The sequence below is a fragment of the Podarcis muralis genome, chromosome 2 (genome assembly GCF_964188315.1).
Source record: "Podarcis muralis chromosome 2, rPodMur119.hap1.1, whole genome shotgun sequence".
In the NCBI taxonomy this organism is placed as follows: Eukaryota; Metazoa; Chordata; class Lepidosauria; order Squamata; family Lacertidae; genus Podarcis; species Podarcis muralis.
In genome coordinates this window covers 43638958-43653907 of record NC_135656.1, presented here as the reverse complement: position 1 = coordinate 43653907, position 14950 = coordinate 43638958, and the positions used below count along the sequence as shown (strand labels likewise).

Below are 14950 nucleotides of genomic sequence, written 5' to 3'. Positions count from 1 at the left end.
TAAACGGTGTTTCCGTGCACTGCTCTGGTTCGCCAGAAGCGGCTTAGTCATGCTGGCCACATGACCCGGATGCTGTACGCCGGCTCCCTCGACCAGTAAAGTGAGATGAGTGCCGCAACCCCAAAGTCGGCCACGACTAGACCTAATGGTCAGGGGTCCCTTTACCTTTACCTTTAGTGTTTAACGTTGGGCTACTTTTGAACAAAATACTTTTGCTAATTATGTAAGAGTTGTGTACCACTCTGTTTAGAATTGTAAGTTGGATTATGTGGATGACTTAACATCACCTTGACTTTCTTATACTACAGGACTCCTCTTGTATTATTGCCTCAAATGCCTGCAGGCAGAGAGGCAACTCATACAAACCCTCCCTGGGATACAACACTTATTTCCTTGCACTGAGATACATATATGGGAAGCTTAGTATATGCCCCAAATACTGGGCAAACTCAGAAGTTGCAAACAAGGTCTGGCATCTGATTGTGGAAGTGGCATAACCAACACCAATACTGACAAATACTTCGCTTGTCCTGTGAGAATGCCACACTCAGATTTCCACGCATGGGGAAGAGCTGTGATCAAAGGGAAGGACCTTCTATTTTCTAAGAACACCAATCTTTCCCAATAAGAATACTCACTGTTTTTCTTCATCAGTGTTCTTATTGCTGTCATGGGTCCTTTCTTGTTCCGTACAAATAGGAAGTATTCAGCTGTTTAGCGTTGAATGATCCTTGGACAGCCTGTTTAACCCTTATTCTAAACTATCCTGTTCAGTTACTTGATGCTACATGCCACTGAATAAAGTTTTGCTTAGGGTCCAAAAACAGGATTAGGCTTGAACTCTGTTTTTCATGGGAACCAGAATCTTTTACAGCTCTGTTAGATTTTAGTACTAGCAGCACTGCTTGAAGTTGGGAGGTATTGGCATGATATGTAAAGCACAAATCCCCAGGCAACTGTGGATACTGCTTCTCGTCCTGTTAGTGCAAGAAAGCACAAAAAGGACTGCCCTGTCTATGAATTCATCACACCCCAGCTTCCTTACATGTGTACCTGCAATTTAGCTAAATAAGTTATTAATTTGTCCATCAGTCTTTTCATACAGCTTCCCATATTATTGCTTCTGGCCCAGATTTAGATGTCTATAGACATCTCCACCCCTCTCTCATTGCAGAAATTAATCATGAAATAAAAGTAGGACAGAGCCAACTGTTCAACAACAACAAATTGGCAGTAAAGAGGGTGGTGGGGAGATCTTTTCTAAAAGATCTCTCAAAGCTAACCTTCCCCCCCTCCCCCACGTGTCTGTGTTTGCACTCCTCAGCGGCTGCTGTTTTATTACCACAATTTACAGCCACAGAAATTGTGTGGGTCCTAAAATATCTCTTGAGTGTCAAAGGCCAGGGGAAAGAGGCACATCTGTATTCACCAACTACAGTGAAGTTGCCAGACACACCATTGTGGGGGAGGGAATTCCACAACTGCCACAGAAAATGCCCTCCTGGGTCACCACACCTGAGCTTCTGAGGGCAGCTATCTCATTGTGTTTTTCTTACTGTGTATTTGTTTCATCGGCACACACATTGATGTACAGCTAAGGGTAACTATTTTGCAAAAGCACACAGTGCTTCCAATTAGAGACAGACACTGTAGTGTTTCTAATGGGTCCCAGACACTCACCAAGTGGTTCTTAATTAAGTCTGATGGAGGACCTACTTAAGATCTTTGCCAGCCGGAAAAGACTTTGGGTGGGGAGGAACCATGATGAATGCAGATGGTATTATTCAGAGAAGAAAAGCTGTTGTGGTGTTGAGGCTGACGTAGTGGGCTTGGAAAGAGGAAGGAGGCTCACATTCCCTCAGTCTATGAAGCCCATTTACCCCCTTGTCCATGGGCAAGTCACAGATACCTCTCAAGGGCAGAAGGTGAGGTTTGTGGTTTCCCCTAATTGGTTTCCTGCCTCTGCCCACAGGTATTCTCTGAATTTGTGAATTGCTTTCGATGACTGGACATCTGTTCCTTGTATACACAATATGGCTGATGGCACAGGCTCTGTGTAAAGACAAATTCCTGGAACATTATGTTTTCACATCTTATGCTGACATAAGGCATATAAATATTACAGTTTCTAGGAATTACAATTTTTAACTAATAAGGCACACATCTCTTGCAGTTGCGCCTAGAAAACCGTGAAATTCTTTGGCCCTCCCCAACCCTTGCTGCAGGCTGTGCCTCCCTAGCAGAATCTAAGAGTACAGAACCTTCTTTCTGTAACATAACAGGCCCTTTCGGAGCGTGTAGAACTGGGGGTTGTATTAAATGGGCCTTGTGTAGATTTGGGGGAGCTGGACGTCTTTTGGGGGGCAGTGTTGCACAACTGGATTGAGAAGCATGATAGCATTTCTGGGCTAGATGCCTTCAGAGCATTGCCCTTTTAAAGCACCATATGTATCAAAGCCTTCCATTCAAAGCACTTTGTGTCAGAGAGATGGATTCTAGCTTAGCCTTTTCAGTAAAGCGATAACTTAGCTTTGCACACATGCAAAGGGTTTTACATAGGATTGTTTTCAAAGGAGCGCCCCCCCCTTCATATACCTTGTGATGTCATATGGACTGAACCACATGTAGCATTAAAAGACTGGTGCACTCCTTGGTCAACCAAGTGAAATAAAAATGGGAGCAAAGCCTACATGCACAATCCTTTTTCTGTATGGCTAGCGCTGGAGCAATGCTTTGGGAAGCCGGTATGGTAATTAATGCTACTCTGCTTACCCCCTTTTTTTAAAAAAAAACTCTTAAGAACCACCCTGCTGGATGAGACCAAAGACCCATCTAGTCCAGCATCCTGTTCTGACAGTGGCCAACCAAATGCCTATGAGAAGGCCACAAACAGAGCATGCACACAGCAGCATTCTAGGCAGCTGGCATTCGGAAAAGTGCTGCATCCGATACGAGAAGCAATCCAGCCACCATAGCTAGTAGCCATTAATAACTTTATCCTTCACAAACCTCTTTCAAAACCATCTGAATTGAAGGCCATTACGATATGTTGTGGTTGCAACTATGTACTGTGAGAAAAATGCTTCCTTTTGTCTCTCTAGAATCTTTTGATATTCAGCTTCATTAGATGGTGTTGGGTTTTGGTATTCTATGTGGCAGGCAGAGACGTATCTCTACCCACTCTGTGTGCATAATTTTATATAACTTTGTCATGTCACACCTAACTTGCCATATTTTCAAAACTAAAAAGCCCCCAAAATTGTAACCTTTCCCCCAAGGGAGTTGTTCCAGTCTCATCATCATGTTGGTTGTCCATTTTTGAACTTTTTTCAGTTCTACCAAATAACATCTTTGAGATGTGGTGTCTTAAGTGCGGTCGCATCACAGATTTGTATAAGGGCATTATGAAGATCCCTGCTCCTTAACATGGAATTTGCCTTTTTCACATTTGCCACACACACAGTCTGCATTTTCATTGGGCCATCTACCAGGGCAAGTCTCAATACAGATCCTTGTAGAACTCCACTTCTTACATCCTTCCTTTGTGAGAACTGTCCATTTCCCCCAACTCTCTGATTCCTGTTCTTTAACCAGATAACTGATCCATAAAATGACCTCCCTTCTTACCCCATGACTGATAAGCTCAGGAGTCTTCAGTGAGGGACTTTTATCAAATGCTTCTTGTCAGACTAAGTACGTACGGTTGACTGGGTCACACCTATCCAAATGTTTATTGATACTCTCAAAGGACTTTAAAAGGTTAGTGAGACAGGAAAACTGCAGCCTAAAGAACAGCAACAGTCCTAATTCTGCCAAGAAGGCTATTTTCCACCAAACCACACCCACTTGCCCTATATGTGATGTCAGGTGTGGGGCAGGTAAAGATGGGGAGCTTTAAAGTGCTCTCCTGATCGTTCCTTGGCAAGCAAAGCTTGGTGTCTGTGCTGTTCAGTGCCGCTAGGATTTGCTGTGCTGCTGACCTGCCAAAATGACCTGTCAAAGGTGGAGAGCTCAACTAGCCAATAATTTCTCAGATCCATCCTGGACTCCTTTTTAAAAAAAATGGTGTTAGAGTGGCCACTTTATATTCTTCCATGCAAGACTGATCTTGGGGACAAGCCATATATTTTTGTTTGAAGGATTCTTCAAGAACTCTTGGGTGGTTACCAATGGGACTTGGTGATTTGTTTGGTTTTAATTTGTCAGTGATGCCTAGAACTTCACCTCTTCTCACCAGTTTGCTTCAGTTCCGGCACAGGGATCTGCCCTGCATTTTCTGCAATGAAGACAGATGCAAGGAATTTATTCAGCTCCTCCGCAATCTCACTTTCTTCTTTTATCACTCCTTTGATTTCCCCTATCATTTAAAGATCCAACTGCCTCCCAGTTTCCTGCTTTTTATGTATTCATTTGCATACTTTAGCTGAGGGCTGGGGGTGATAATACTTTCCCCAGTACTAAGGGACTCCTGGGACATGGAATTGCCTCTCATAGTGAAGCAGTGGAGAAGAGTGCACATCCTCTATTGGAATCCCATAGAGAAATGACACGTGGATGTGTTTCTCTTGGGATAATAGCTTCTCGTCTCGTTTTTCAGGGCCAAGTTACCCGCGCACAGGAGGCTGAAGAGAACTACATCATCAAGCGAGAACTGGCAGTGGTTAAGCAACAGTGCAGTACAGCAACCGAGAATTTGCAGAAGGCTCAAAGCACTATTCGGCAATTGCAGGAACAGCAGGTGATGGGCATCACAAATGAAACAGCCCGGGGCACGGGGAGGGGGTGAAATTAAAGAGGTACAAGTAAACTGGTTTGGTGTTGGTGGTTTTCCTGGCCCAAGAAGTACAGAGTAGCCCCTATTTCCTCTCTCTCTCTTTCTCTCTTCCTAATAGCACAGAGAATTCAATGCACTCAAATTCATGGGTTTCTAAAAATTAGTTTTGCCATATTTTGGTCACTAAGAACATTAATGAACACATGAATGTGCACTGAGTAAATATACCTTCATCTTCCTAGTGCAGAGGGAGGGAATCTTTTTGGCTCCACAGGCCAGATCTCTTTTCAGGATCTGCCTCATGGGCCAAATTTGACATGAGGGGAGGGTCAGTGGCAGAATGTTAAACATCTCCCTGCCTACTTTTCTGCCCCCTAAAAGTGCATTTTGGTAAACACACTCAACCACTGCAGTAAAAACTGCAGAAAACATTGGAGATGGCATTTGTTACTTGAAGGCTTATGGATGGTTGCAACATCTAGAAACGGTAGTAGCAGTAGTAATAATAATAATAATAATAATAATAATAATAATAATAATAATACTATATTACTTGTACCTCGCCCATCCAACTGGGTTCTCCCAACCACTCTGGTTTTATCAATGTTTCTCATCCTGTTTGCAGGGAAATCCCCGCTACTCTGAGGAGTTTGTGAGTCACCTGGAAACAGAGCTGGAACAGTCACGTTTGCAGGAGTCTGAGACCCTGAGTGCACTTAAAGAGATGCAGGACAAAGTGCTGGACATGGAGAAGGTACATTGGCTAAAAGGACTAGCATGAAACATGCACGTTTTAGAAAGCAGCCTAGGCTAGTAGGGCCTGAGCTGCCAAAAGCTTGATACAGACCTCTCTACTCATGTTGATGAAGATTGTATTATGGGGGGTGAATTTACACTTATGGGTCTCAGCAATGAAAAGTTAAGAGATTACCTTTTATTTTTTGCTCTTCTGTGATTAGTCTTCCTTTCTGAATATACACCTTGAGGTTGCATCAGTAGTTTCTGCAGAAAAACTGTTGAAAACCGCACTTTTCAAGGGCAGTTTAAATACGGATTTTATCATGATCAAGATGCATTCAGGAGAAATTGTCGTCATGGGAAAGATAGCAGGGAAAGAGCAATTTTGGGTGAGATTCATCCTCACAAAACTCATCAGAACTTATTGGGTATATTCATCCTGGGACTCTAGGTAGCGTGCGTGATATTTAAAGAGGTCTGGTTTTCCTGATTGCACTCTTCAGAATTTTAGACTTTAGGGCACCAGAGTGGGTTGAAATGCTTCAACAATATCACAAACCCTCTTCCCTCGGCAGAAGAATAGCTTGCTTCCGGATGAAAACAATGTGGCCCGCCTTCAGGAAGAGCTGAAGGCTATGAAAGTGCGGGAGTCTGAGGCTATGAAATCCTTTCGGGAACTGCAGCAGCAGGTGAAGGAGCTCAACGACAATTGGCAGGTATGATCCACTGGAATGGTGGCCCGCTAAAGCAGTGCCCTGCTTCCCTGTCCCTGTTGCTGAATTCCTATATGCTGCTGTTTGGGTGACATATGGTAACCCCCTTTTTTATGGAAGACTGCAAGGGCTCGACCTGTAAATTACATAGCAGTATATCTGATACTCATACCAAGCAAGGGTTTTAAATAAAAGTTAGTTAGATATATAAGCAATCACAGCATATAAGGAAATAGCATGGTCTTAAAGTAGAGCACATGGGAGTATTGAGACCAATGAGCATCATATGCCTATACTAAGATATTGAAGGTTATCCTTCTGTCTCCTTCACTCTAGGCCCACCTGAGCCGGACAGGCGGGCGATGGAAGGACTCTCCTCGCAAGAACACGATGAATGACCTCCAAGACGAATTGATGAGCCTCCGTCTGCGTGAGACACAGGCCCAAGCTGAAGTCCGTGAACTGCGTCAGAGGGTGGTGGAACTTGAAACCCAGGTGACAATCTGTTGTTGTTGTTGTTGTTGAGTTGCAGTTATGACTCCTTGAAAAAAATAAAATTTCTTCCCATCTATTCTTATGGCTAGAAATTGACTTGAGATCTTTCCACTTGCAATGTGAGCATATTTCCTTAACTGAAGACCTGGTTTGCGGGTTTTTTAACATGCAAACAATGAAAGTATAGGGTTTTCTACTGTATTATAGGCACTTATTGAGTACACTCAGAGTGTGCCACGTAAGAATATGGTGCACACCAACCTATTTGTCATAAGCGTGTCTGGTCTTGGAAGTGTCCAAGTATCTTCTTGCCTTTATTCCAGGATCAGATCCACAGCAACCATTTAAACCGGATGGAGCAGGAGTGTGCTGGGCTGCACGAAAAGGTCCAGTACCTTACGGCCCAGAACAAGGGGCTGCAGACCCAGCTGAGTGAGACCAAGCGCAAGCATGCTGAATCCGAGTGCAAGGTGAGATCTGGTCTAATGCCATACAGTTGACATAGGCTGCTTTCCCTTAAGCCTTTCATGTATGACAAGGAAGGAATCTTGCTGCACTGCTGCTCTGAAGTCAAGGAACTCAGAGCAGAAATCATGCAAATTTACAGAATACACCCCACCCTCCAAATCAGTTCCTTGGCACTGATGCCCTGCATTGGCTTACCAGTTGTGGTTTGTTCCATCCATTCCCATTTCAATATAACATTAAACCAGAGATTGTGATTTGTGGCTTCATGCTAGGGAGGGAAGGAAGCGGGTGCCCATTTGTGTATTCATGAAAAACAATTGACTATTTACCATAACATGCAAACACATCCATGGAGAGCCCAGATTTTGTCTGTTTATTCTGAAGAGGAGACTGAGCTCCTGCATGTCTGACATCTTTGATTTTAGCCGCTGTCCTGGATTTTAGTCAGTGTCCTGTGTGTATTCCTGGGAATTCCAGGTAGTTTAGTGACTCATTGTGGGTCTCGTGAGAACTTCAGCTGCCAAAAGAAACTGCAGGCGATCCTCTCCCCCAGCCCCCAAAGTACTGGCCACCGCCCCCATTGGCTGACCTTGTTGCTTGCACTCCACTGGGCTGCTGCCACTGGCTTGCATTTTCTGTTTCAGAGCAAAGAAGAGGTGATGGCTGTGCGCCTGCGAGAAGCCGACAGCATGGCTGCGGTGGCAGAGATGCGGCAGCGGATTGCTGAGCTGGAGATCCAGGTTAGGGAGCAAGGAGCATAAGGAGCAATGAACCTGCCTTGTACCTAAAGCAGCATTTTTCCCCAGGAGTATTTGTTTCTTCTTGTATGAACTGTTGTTCCTTTTGTGTCTGCAGCTAGCTGAGAGGTCTGGGGGATGAAAACATGTTTATTTGTCATTATTTAAACCAGGGGTAGCCAGTGTTGGTCCCCTTCTTTAGTTCTGCTTACACAGCTTACAAGGTTTTTTGTGTTTTTTTAAGCGACCTGAACTTTTGTTTACATAAGGAATTATGCATAGGAAATGCAGACTCTCTTGTTTCTCCAGTTCCCTTTTTCAAAACGTAAACAATCAGCCACACGGACTGTTTCAAATTTGTATCATGTAGACAAAGTGCTTGCTCATTTGTGCAGTCTGTGAAATAATGCATACAAAGAGGAGGAGGAGGAAGCAAATGTGCTTTTCTCCACTTCCTTCTCTGCCAAGCATCCGACCCTTGTAAATTCCCATCTCTTCTTTCTTCCACACAGAGGGAAGAAGGGATGATTCAGGGCCAGCTCAACAACTCCGACTCCTCCCAGTACATCCGTGAACTGAAGGATCAGATTGATGAGCTCAAGGCAGAGGTGAGCCCAAACTAGTGGGAGAAAGGGAGGAGGGATCCACCAAGGGGTTGGGGTTGTGTGACTTCTGGTGTCTTCTCTGCTGGCCTCCGTTAGCACCCTGCATCAAGTCACGGCTGCCTGTTTTTCTTTTTGAAGATTTAATATTTATTGTTTGCAATCGAAGAATACAAATACGCCTCCGTCTGTGTCCCCATTCCTCCTCCCCAGCTGCCTATTTCTGTGCAGGGCCTCCAGCTGGAGAACAGACATAAGCGACTGGGGCTTACAAAGCTGCTGATTTCCTCAGGAGCTGATAGAGATCAGAAGTCAGCTTTTAAGGTGCGAGTCAACCAGGTGGTTGGCTACCAGTTGGAACTCACTGCAAAGGAGCTCCAAAGACTCTCACCATGAGCCTTTGTCCGGGGCATAGGAAGGAGATTTCAGTGGGCGAGAACTAGGGTAATGATGGAAGGTGCAGAGTAAGTTACCCCCCACACCTATGTGATGTAAAAAATAATAATCCCCTTTTTCTTGCTGTAAAGCTAGCCATCTCTGCCTCTCACATACCTGCGGAAAAGTCTTCCCTCTCAAAAGTTATTCATTTTCACAGCCCTTGCCAACCCTGGGAGGGGATGTTCATGTAACACAGACAAATGTGCTCTTCTGTTCCAACCAGGGTGGATACTGTATATGTTGTTTGATAACCCTCTGATCTGGGGCGCGGCTTCCATTTCAACTTACTCCCTGAGCACAGGCTCTCCACTGTTTTCAGGAGCTTTTTGTGCATGTTCTGCTTGAGGCGTCCTCTCCACCCTGGGTTCTTTCTCTGCATCAGAGTTAATGTAATCTAACGGTCCCATTAGGCAGAGTGCCAAGTCCATCATGGCTGTCCCAGTGCAGTCGTGGGGAACCTACGTCCCTCTGGATACCATGGGGCTCCCCACTCTCGTCAGCCCCAACCAGCATGGCCAAAGGGTGGGCGTTGTACTCTGAGGGTTCGCAGGACCCCCCCCCCTTCCTATCTTTGCCCTAACGCCTTCTCCCTGCAGATTCGGCTGATGAAGGGACAGAAGCCTTTTGAGGACTCCATGGGCTTTGACGGCATCCACATTGTGAGTCACCTGGCGGTGGATGACGACTCGCTGCACTCTTCCGACGAGGAGCTGCTGACCAGCCCCATGGTGGTAGGTGCCCTGCAGGATGTCTTATATCCGCTGTCGCCCCACAACACACACTTTCTACGGGGGGCCGAGAGCTCCGGCAAGGAGAGCGACGGCACCACGGATAGCGATGCGGACGACCCTGCCTCTGCCACCGAGCCCAATGGCGAGATCATCTTCGAAGAAGCCCTGAGCAAATGAGGAAGTGGTGCTGCCGTCCCAAGTCTGTCTGGAAGGCACCAGGTCCCTCTGGCCATGCTGTACTGAGGGTGTGGAGGTCATAGACAGATCATGCAAGACGGAGCGGAGGGCCCCCTTACCCAGTGAATACCGTGCCCCCGAGATGGCATGGGGGACGGACAGTCCTACAGCTGGCCTGCATTACATGGGCCACCTCCGTTGATCATTGTCTGCACTGCCTTTTTTTCCAGCTCTATTGTCACTGGTAGTTCAAATCCATGTATTGACCTCATTCACACACCCCACCCTCCCACCCACCATTTTCACACCTTTTTTTTCCTTTTTTAAAAAAACTTCCTCCTTACACACAAAGGTTTGCACACTTGAGAACTTTGAAGGGACAGCAGAAGCAACCAGGCCGCTGGTTCTATAAAATGCAGTCCAGTAGTAATGAACCTCTGTCTCCTTGCTGTGCTTGGAGAGATGAGAGGGGTCTGTCTTCCTTTTATTTATATGCGATCCCCTACCCTGCTGTTCTGCAGAGAGGTAAGAAAGTTGGATGCCTCCACACTTGTTTGTGGTTTTCAGCCCAGGAAAGGATGGGTGGATAGAGAGAGTGCTTCTGAAGAGGTGGCTTGGATCGAGAGAGAGAGATTTTATTTTTGTTTCTGTGTATATTATTTATTTATACTGTGCAATGCCAATCCGTCTCCCTTAGAGGAGGCTTGGCATAAAGCTTTAAGTTTAATTATCTTGAGGGCTTTTAAGGAGCAGCCAGAACTGCTTTTGTAGCTAAAGGTATGACATCTTTTCTATTTAATTGTGGTAAGGGAAGGGTTCCCCTTGGCAACTTCTGTGTCTCACTTTGCCTGAAGTTCTGTTCTGCTGCAACCATTACAGGAGTTTAGGCGTTGCCTTAATCCATATGGTCAGTGACAGTTCCTCCGGAATTCCCTGCCTGGAATTGTGTGAGCTGATGCAGTATTCTTTCTCAATTCCACCTTTATGGCTATCTTTTCAAACATTGGTTCTTGCAAAGTTTCTACCAATGCCTGGCTTGCTTCAGGGGGGTGGCAGTCCATCAAAGCACCCAAACCCTAGGAGTTTTTTTTAAGGAACGAAGGGTCCATTATTGGACTTTTAGTCTGTTCATGATTTACAAGGCCAGTGCAAGTGGCTGAATTTTTAGGCACCTGAGAGAATTGCCTGAAGAGTATTTTCTTCTTGACAAACAAAGAGATGAGAATTTTGGGCTGCTTGAACATCAGGTTCTGCCCTTTTTTAAAAAAAATTCTTTTTTTATTTTAGTGAAAATGCACAGACTCTTGTAGTGGAACTACATATGAAGCAAACATGAGGCTCCAAGCTCACTGTTTGCCTCCTAACACTATCGGGTTGGGGATGGGAGGGTTGCAGGGGAGATCAAGTGGGAGGTGTGTGCTTAACCCTATGTGCCCCTTCCACTCCTGCCTCTGCACGTATGTGAACCTTCAGACAGGCTTGTATCATGTGTAGCTCTGCTCCACAGAAGCAGACCTCTGTTTGGGGTAGTGGGGGAGAAACATTGATTTCTCAACAAGAACGCTTGCCATGGCCAATGCTGACATAGCCACACCAGCTAGAGGTAACCCGTGGAGCAATGCTTTGGGAAGCGGCATGGTGCTGATTTGGTCCAGCCAAAAATCACTCTGTATTTGCAATTCATGGTCCTTCTCTTTGTTTTCAACACGGGGAGGAAGCCTGATAATTGGCTCCTTCCCCTCTTAACAATAGAGTCCAAGATTAAAATCAGCAAGGCCTCTCTCGTGTCACACTTTCTTTCCACTGGTGACGGAGAGATCACAAGGACGTGCTGGTGTGCGAAATGTATTGTGTCTTGCAAGGTGTCTGAATAAAGGCATTGTTGCAAATGAAGGTGGAGACCAGCTGGTGTTAGGAGGGGTTCCACGGAAGGTCTGTGAAGGAGGCGGTGAAGGATGCCGAATTCTGAAGATGTAGGATTTCCACCCTGCCGAGCAGGTAGGCAGCTTCATTAGGCAACATCCCTGGTTATAGAGAATGTACCAGATAGTTCCTAAACTGTGGGATGCTTCTGTTTTTAGGGAAGGAGAAGCATTTGTTGTCATGGGCATACTTTTCATCTGTTTCCTTATACCAAGCTTGTACAAATTTATGCTCCATTTGTTTTTGCCTAATTTCTAAAACCTGCAACAATAAATCTAATGAAGGTTCTGGATGAGATGCATGGGCCTCTCTTTCTGAAAGAGGTCTCCATGATTTTTCACTTGGCATGGATTTGCAATATATTTGGTCCATAGTTGAAGGAGGAGTTCCTTTGGTTTTCTCCCCAAATTTTATGCTGCATGCCTCTTAGCTACAGGCAAGCCTTGTTGGTCATTTTACCTCCCCAACTCTGGATTCCTCTAGTGAGGTTAACCCAGCATTTACCCTGCAGAAGCAGGAGGACAAACCTGCACCCAGCCTGTCACATGGGTGGCCCTGAAGTATTATGTATGTACTTATATGAATATGCCTGGGGGAAAGGCTCCAGTTTGGTATAACCTTGCATATTTTAATAGATGTATTCTATATATACATGCTGCACCGTATTGCCAAATCTCTGTGGTTTTCTGTACCATTTTTCAGTCCCCCCTCAATCCAGCAGCATAGTATGTGGTCCAAACAAGAGTTCAGCCCAAACTGTTGCTTTGATCTCCTTGTGTCAGTCTGATTTCATTTATTTGCTAGCAGTGGGCACATGTTTGCAGTTTTGGATGGCTTGTGAAACTGTTTGCCAGTTTGTGCATCATAATTCCTAGCAATTGTTGTTGATACTTGTTTGTGTAGTGCTACCCGAATGCTCGCTGCCTCCAAGGCTACATGTTAGGAAGATCATTAATCGCTGCTGTTTCTAAATCTGGAGTAAAACCCCGTTGACTTTAGTGTTTCAGATTTACATTGGAGTAAATGGGAGAATATTTTTGTTAGAATCGAATCCAAGCGGCTTCTTTGGCCTGTTTTTGTCAGGGTTTGGGATTTGTTTTGCATATGAAATTCACTTGGATGTGCAGGCCTTACTTTTAAGTTTGTTCTAGCATGACTGTCCCTGAAGTGACATTGGTAATACTACATTAATTATTCAACTTTCTGTCACCCCTGTTGCAGTGGTTTCTAGACTATGGCTGTAGAACAGGGCCATATGTTTTGCCAAAAGTTGCTACATAGTTGATTACTCTGACTTCTGCTTTACCTGCAAAACACACTAAAAGGAAATTTGCGTTTTCCCTTCCATATTGTAAAAGAAATCACAGTGTGCTCAAAATAAGTGGTTTCTCCCAGAGTTGTCTGATCTCTCAGACTAGATCCACGCAACAACAGGAGAGTAAGGGACGAGCACTCCAGCAAGGAATATTTATTTATATCCTTTTGATGCTCAGAGCGAGCAACATACAACCATATGATGAAATAATTATTTTGAATAACATGCAGTAAAGCTCTTAAAACAGTAGTTTATTCCTAATGAAAGCCTAATTTGACTCCTTGGTACCATGGAAGAATGACAAGCATTAAGGGCAAGGGCAATTCTAACTTTGCTATGATTTGTGACTGAGCACAAGGGACTCGATCCACTGCTTCAAGCTGATGCAGCCTGTTTCTCCCCACTGAGTTTGGCTAATTGCTAGGTGAGGATAATCCCCAGTGAGCTGAATAACATTAGGTCATGTAGCTGATTTTTTTTTTTTTTTTAAGAAAACCCTAACCTTGTTGCTTATATTGAAGTGATTTACTTCTCATGCACATCTACTTAAGGTCATTAAAAACAATCCCTTTAAAATCAAGGTAACAACAACAAAAAAGTACTGTATTGATCTCAAAGGGATTTTCCTATTTCTTGTGGTAATCATTGGCTTAAAAGGTAATGGTGTGTTTTGGGGGCTCATGGGATGGATACTTGCATATTGGAAGTGCTGGTCTTCTGCATACTATCCACACACGGACTACAAAGCAAGCTTCTGCCTTGGCATAGAGGATAGAAGAAGATTTGAAGCCCCCCAGTCTGGCAGCCCCAAAACCCTCTCAGGCAGCGTTGTGTTTGTGTCTTGGAGCAAGGGTTTCTGCTCCAAGAGGCATAGAAAGGCCATGCTAAGCCACCTGCCCCCCCCCCCCCACTTTGCCACCCTCACAATCTTGCTTTGACTTTTGTATTACATTTTTATAACACTAAATATTGTGAATGGATTTTAAAGGATGGGGATACCCTAAAATAAGTTTGCACAGATCTTTTCTCTTCTCTTGAGCTACACCTGTGACCCTCCTGTATCTCTAACAGCAGCAGGTTATCAGGAATCTGGCCTTCTGTGTTCGATTGCCTACAGATTCCTATACTATGTACCAGCAAACGGTGGTGCCACCATTGCAGAAAAACCAACATCCTAGAGCAGGTGGTTATGTCTTGCTCCAGTCTGTTCTCCTGGGACGGGTAGGCTGGAGATGGTGCCTGTGTGTGATCTTTACTAGCTATTGACAAGGTTCAATTTGCACTTTAATCGTAGCTCTTTCCCTTCATCATCGAGGGAAAACAATGTGGTGCTGTGTTTAGACTGGGGTTGGGAGTGCTGCTTCTGTTCTCCCACCTCTGACACTTGACTTCTAGTTATTCTCTACCTTGAATGCATCCATCCCCTTCTTGTGCACCACAGCATCCCCTTCTACAGAAGCGGGAGAGGCCGAGTGTACTCTTGTGAATAAATCATGTGGCCCTTTGTTAATTATACTAAACAGAACTTCCCAGACTAGGTCCCAGTGTACAAGCTGCAAAGGCAGTATCCTGCTGGAGACAAAGCAGAACTAGAGGATTGAAGGAATGAGTGTGTGCTCCCCAGAGTCTAGTTTGTTATTCTAGAAAGAATAACTGCGAGGAGCAGAGCTAAATTAAGAGTTTCAGCACTGCCATCCACCTAATTGTACATTTTCTGTCCTAGAGAAAGTGGCAACTGGCTCTGCCTGGTTATGTTTGGAACATGGATGGACCAAGTTAGTGCTTGTGGGTCCCACTTGGTTAGCACCTGCGAAATTGCCAACACACATTGTCCCCTGA

At 44.9% G+C, this 14950-nt stretch overlaps 1 protein-coding gene across 7 annotated transcripts in view; it reads left to right on the top strand.

The window, feature by feature from the left end:
* EVI5L (ecotropic viral integration site 5 like) overlaps nucleotides 1–13593 on the top strand; it is a 47894-nt gene extending 34301 nt beyond the window's left edge. For 4 of the 7 annotated variants that reach the window (XM_028717328.2, XM_028717326.2, XM_028717329.2 and 1 more), the window contains 9 exons: nucleotides 4598–4738; nucleotides 5400–5528; nucleotides 6088–6228; nucleotides 6562–6720; nucleotides 7044–7190; nucleotides 7833–7928; nucleotides 8438–8533; nucleotides 8741–8851; nucleotides 9562–13593. In XM_028717328.2, the coding sequence (XP_028573161.2) occupies nucleotides 4598–4738; nucleotides 5400–5528; nucleotides 6088–6228; nucleotides 6562–6720; nucleotides 7044–7190; nucleotides 7833–7928; nucleotides 8438–8533; nucleotides 8741–8851; nucleotides 9562–9873 (1332 nt within the window). In that variant the 3' untranslated portion in view covers nucleotides 9874–13593. The remainder of the gene's footprint in view (nucleotides 1–4597; nucleotides 4739–5399; nucleotides 5529–6087; nucleotides 6229–6561; nucleotides 6721–7043; nucleotides 7191–7832; nucleotides 7929–8437; nucleotides 8534–8740; nucleotides 8852–9561) is intronic. The other 3 variants (XM_028717332.2, XM_028717333.2, XM_028717327.2) reach the window with 2 other exon arrangements.
* Nucleotides 13594–14950: the final 1357 nt, after the last annotated feature.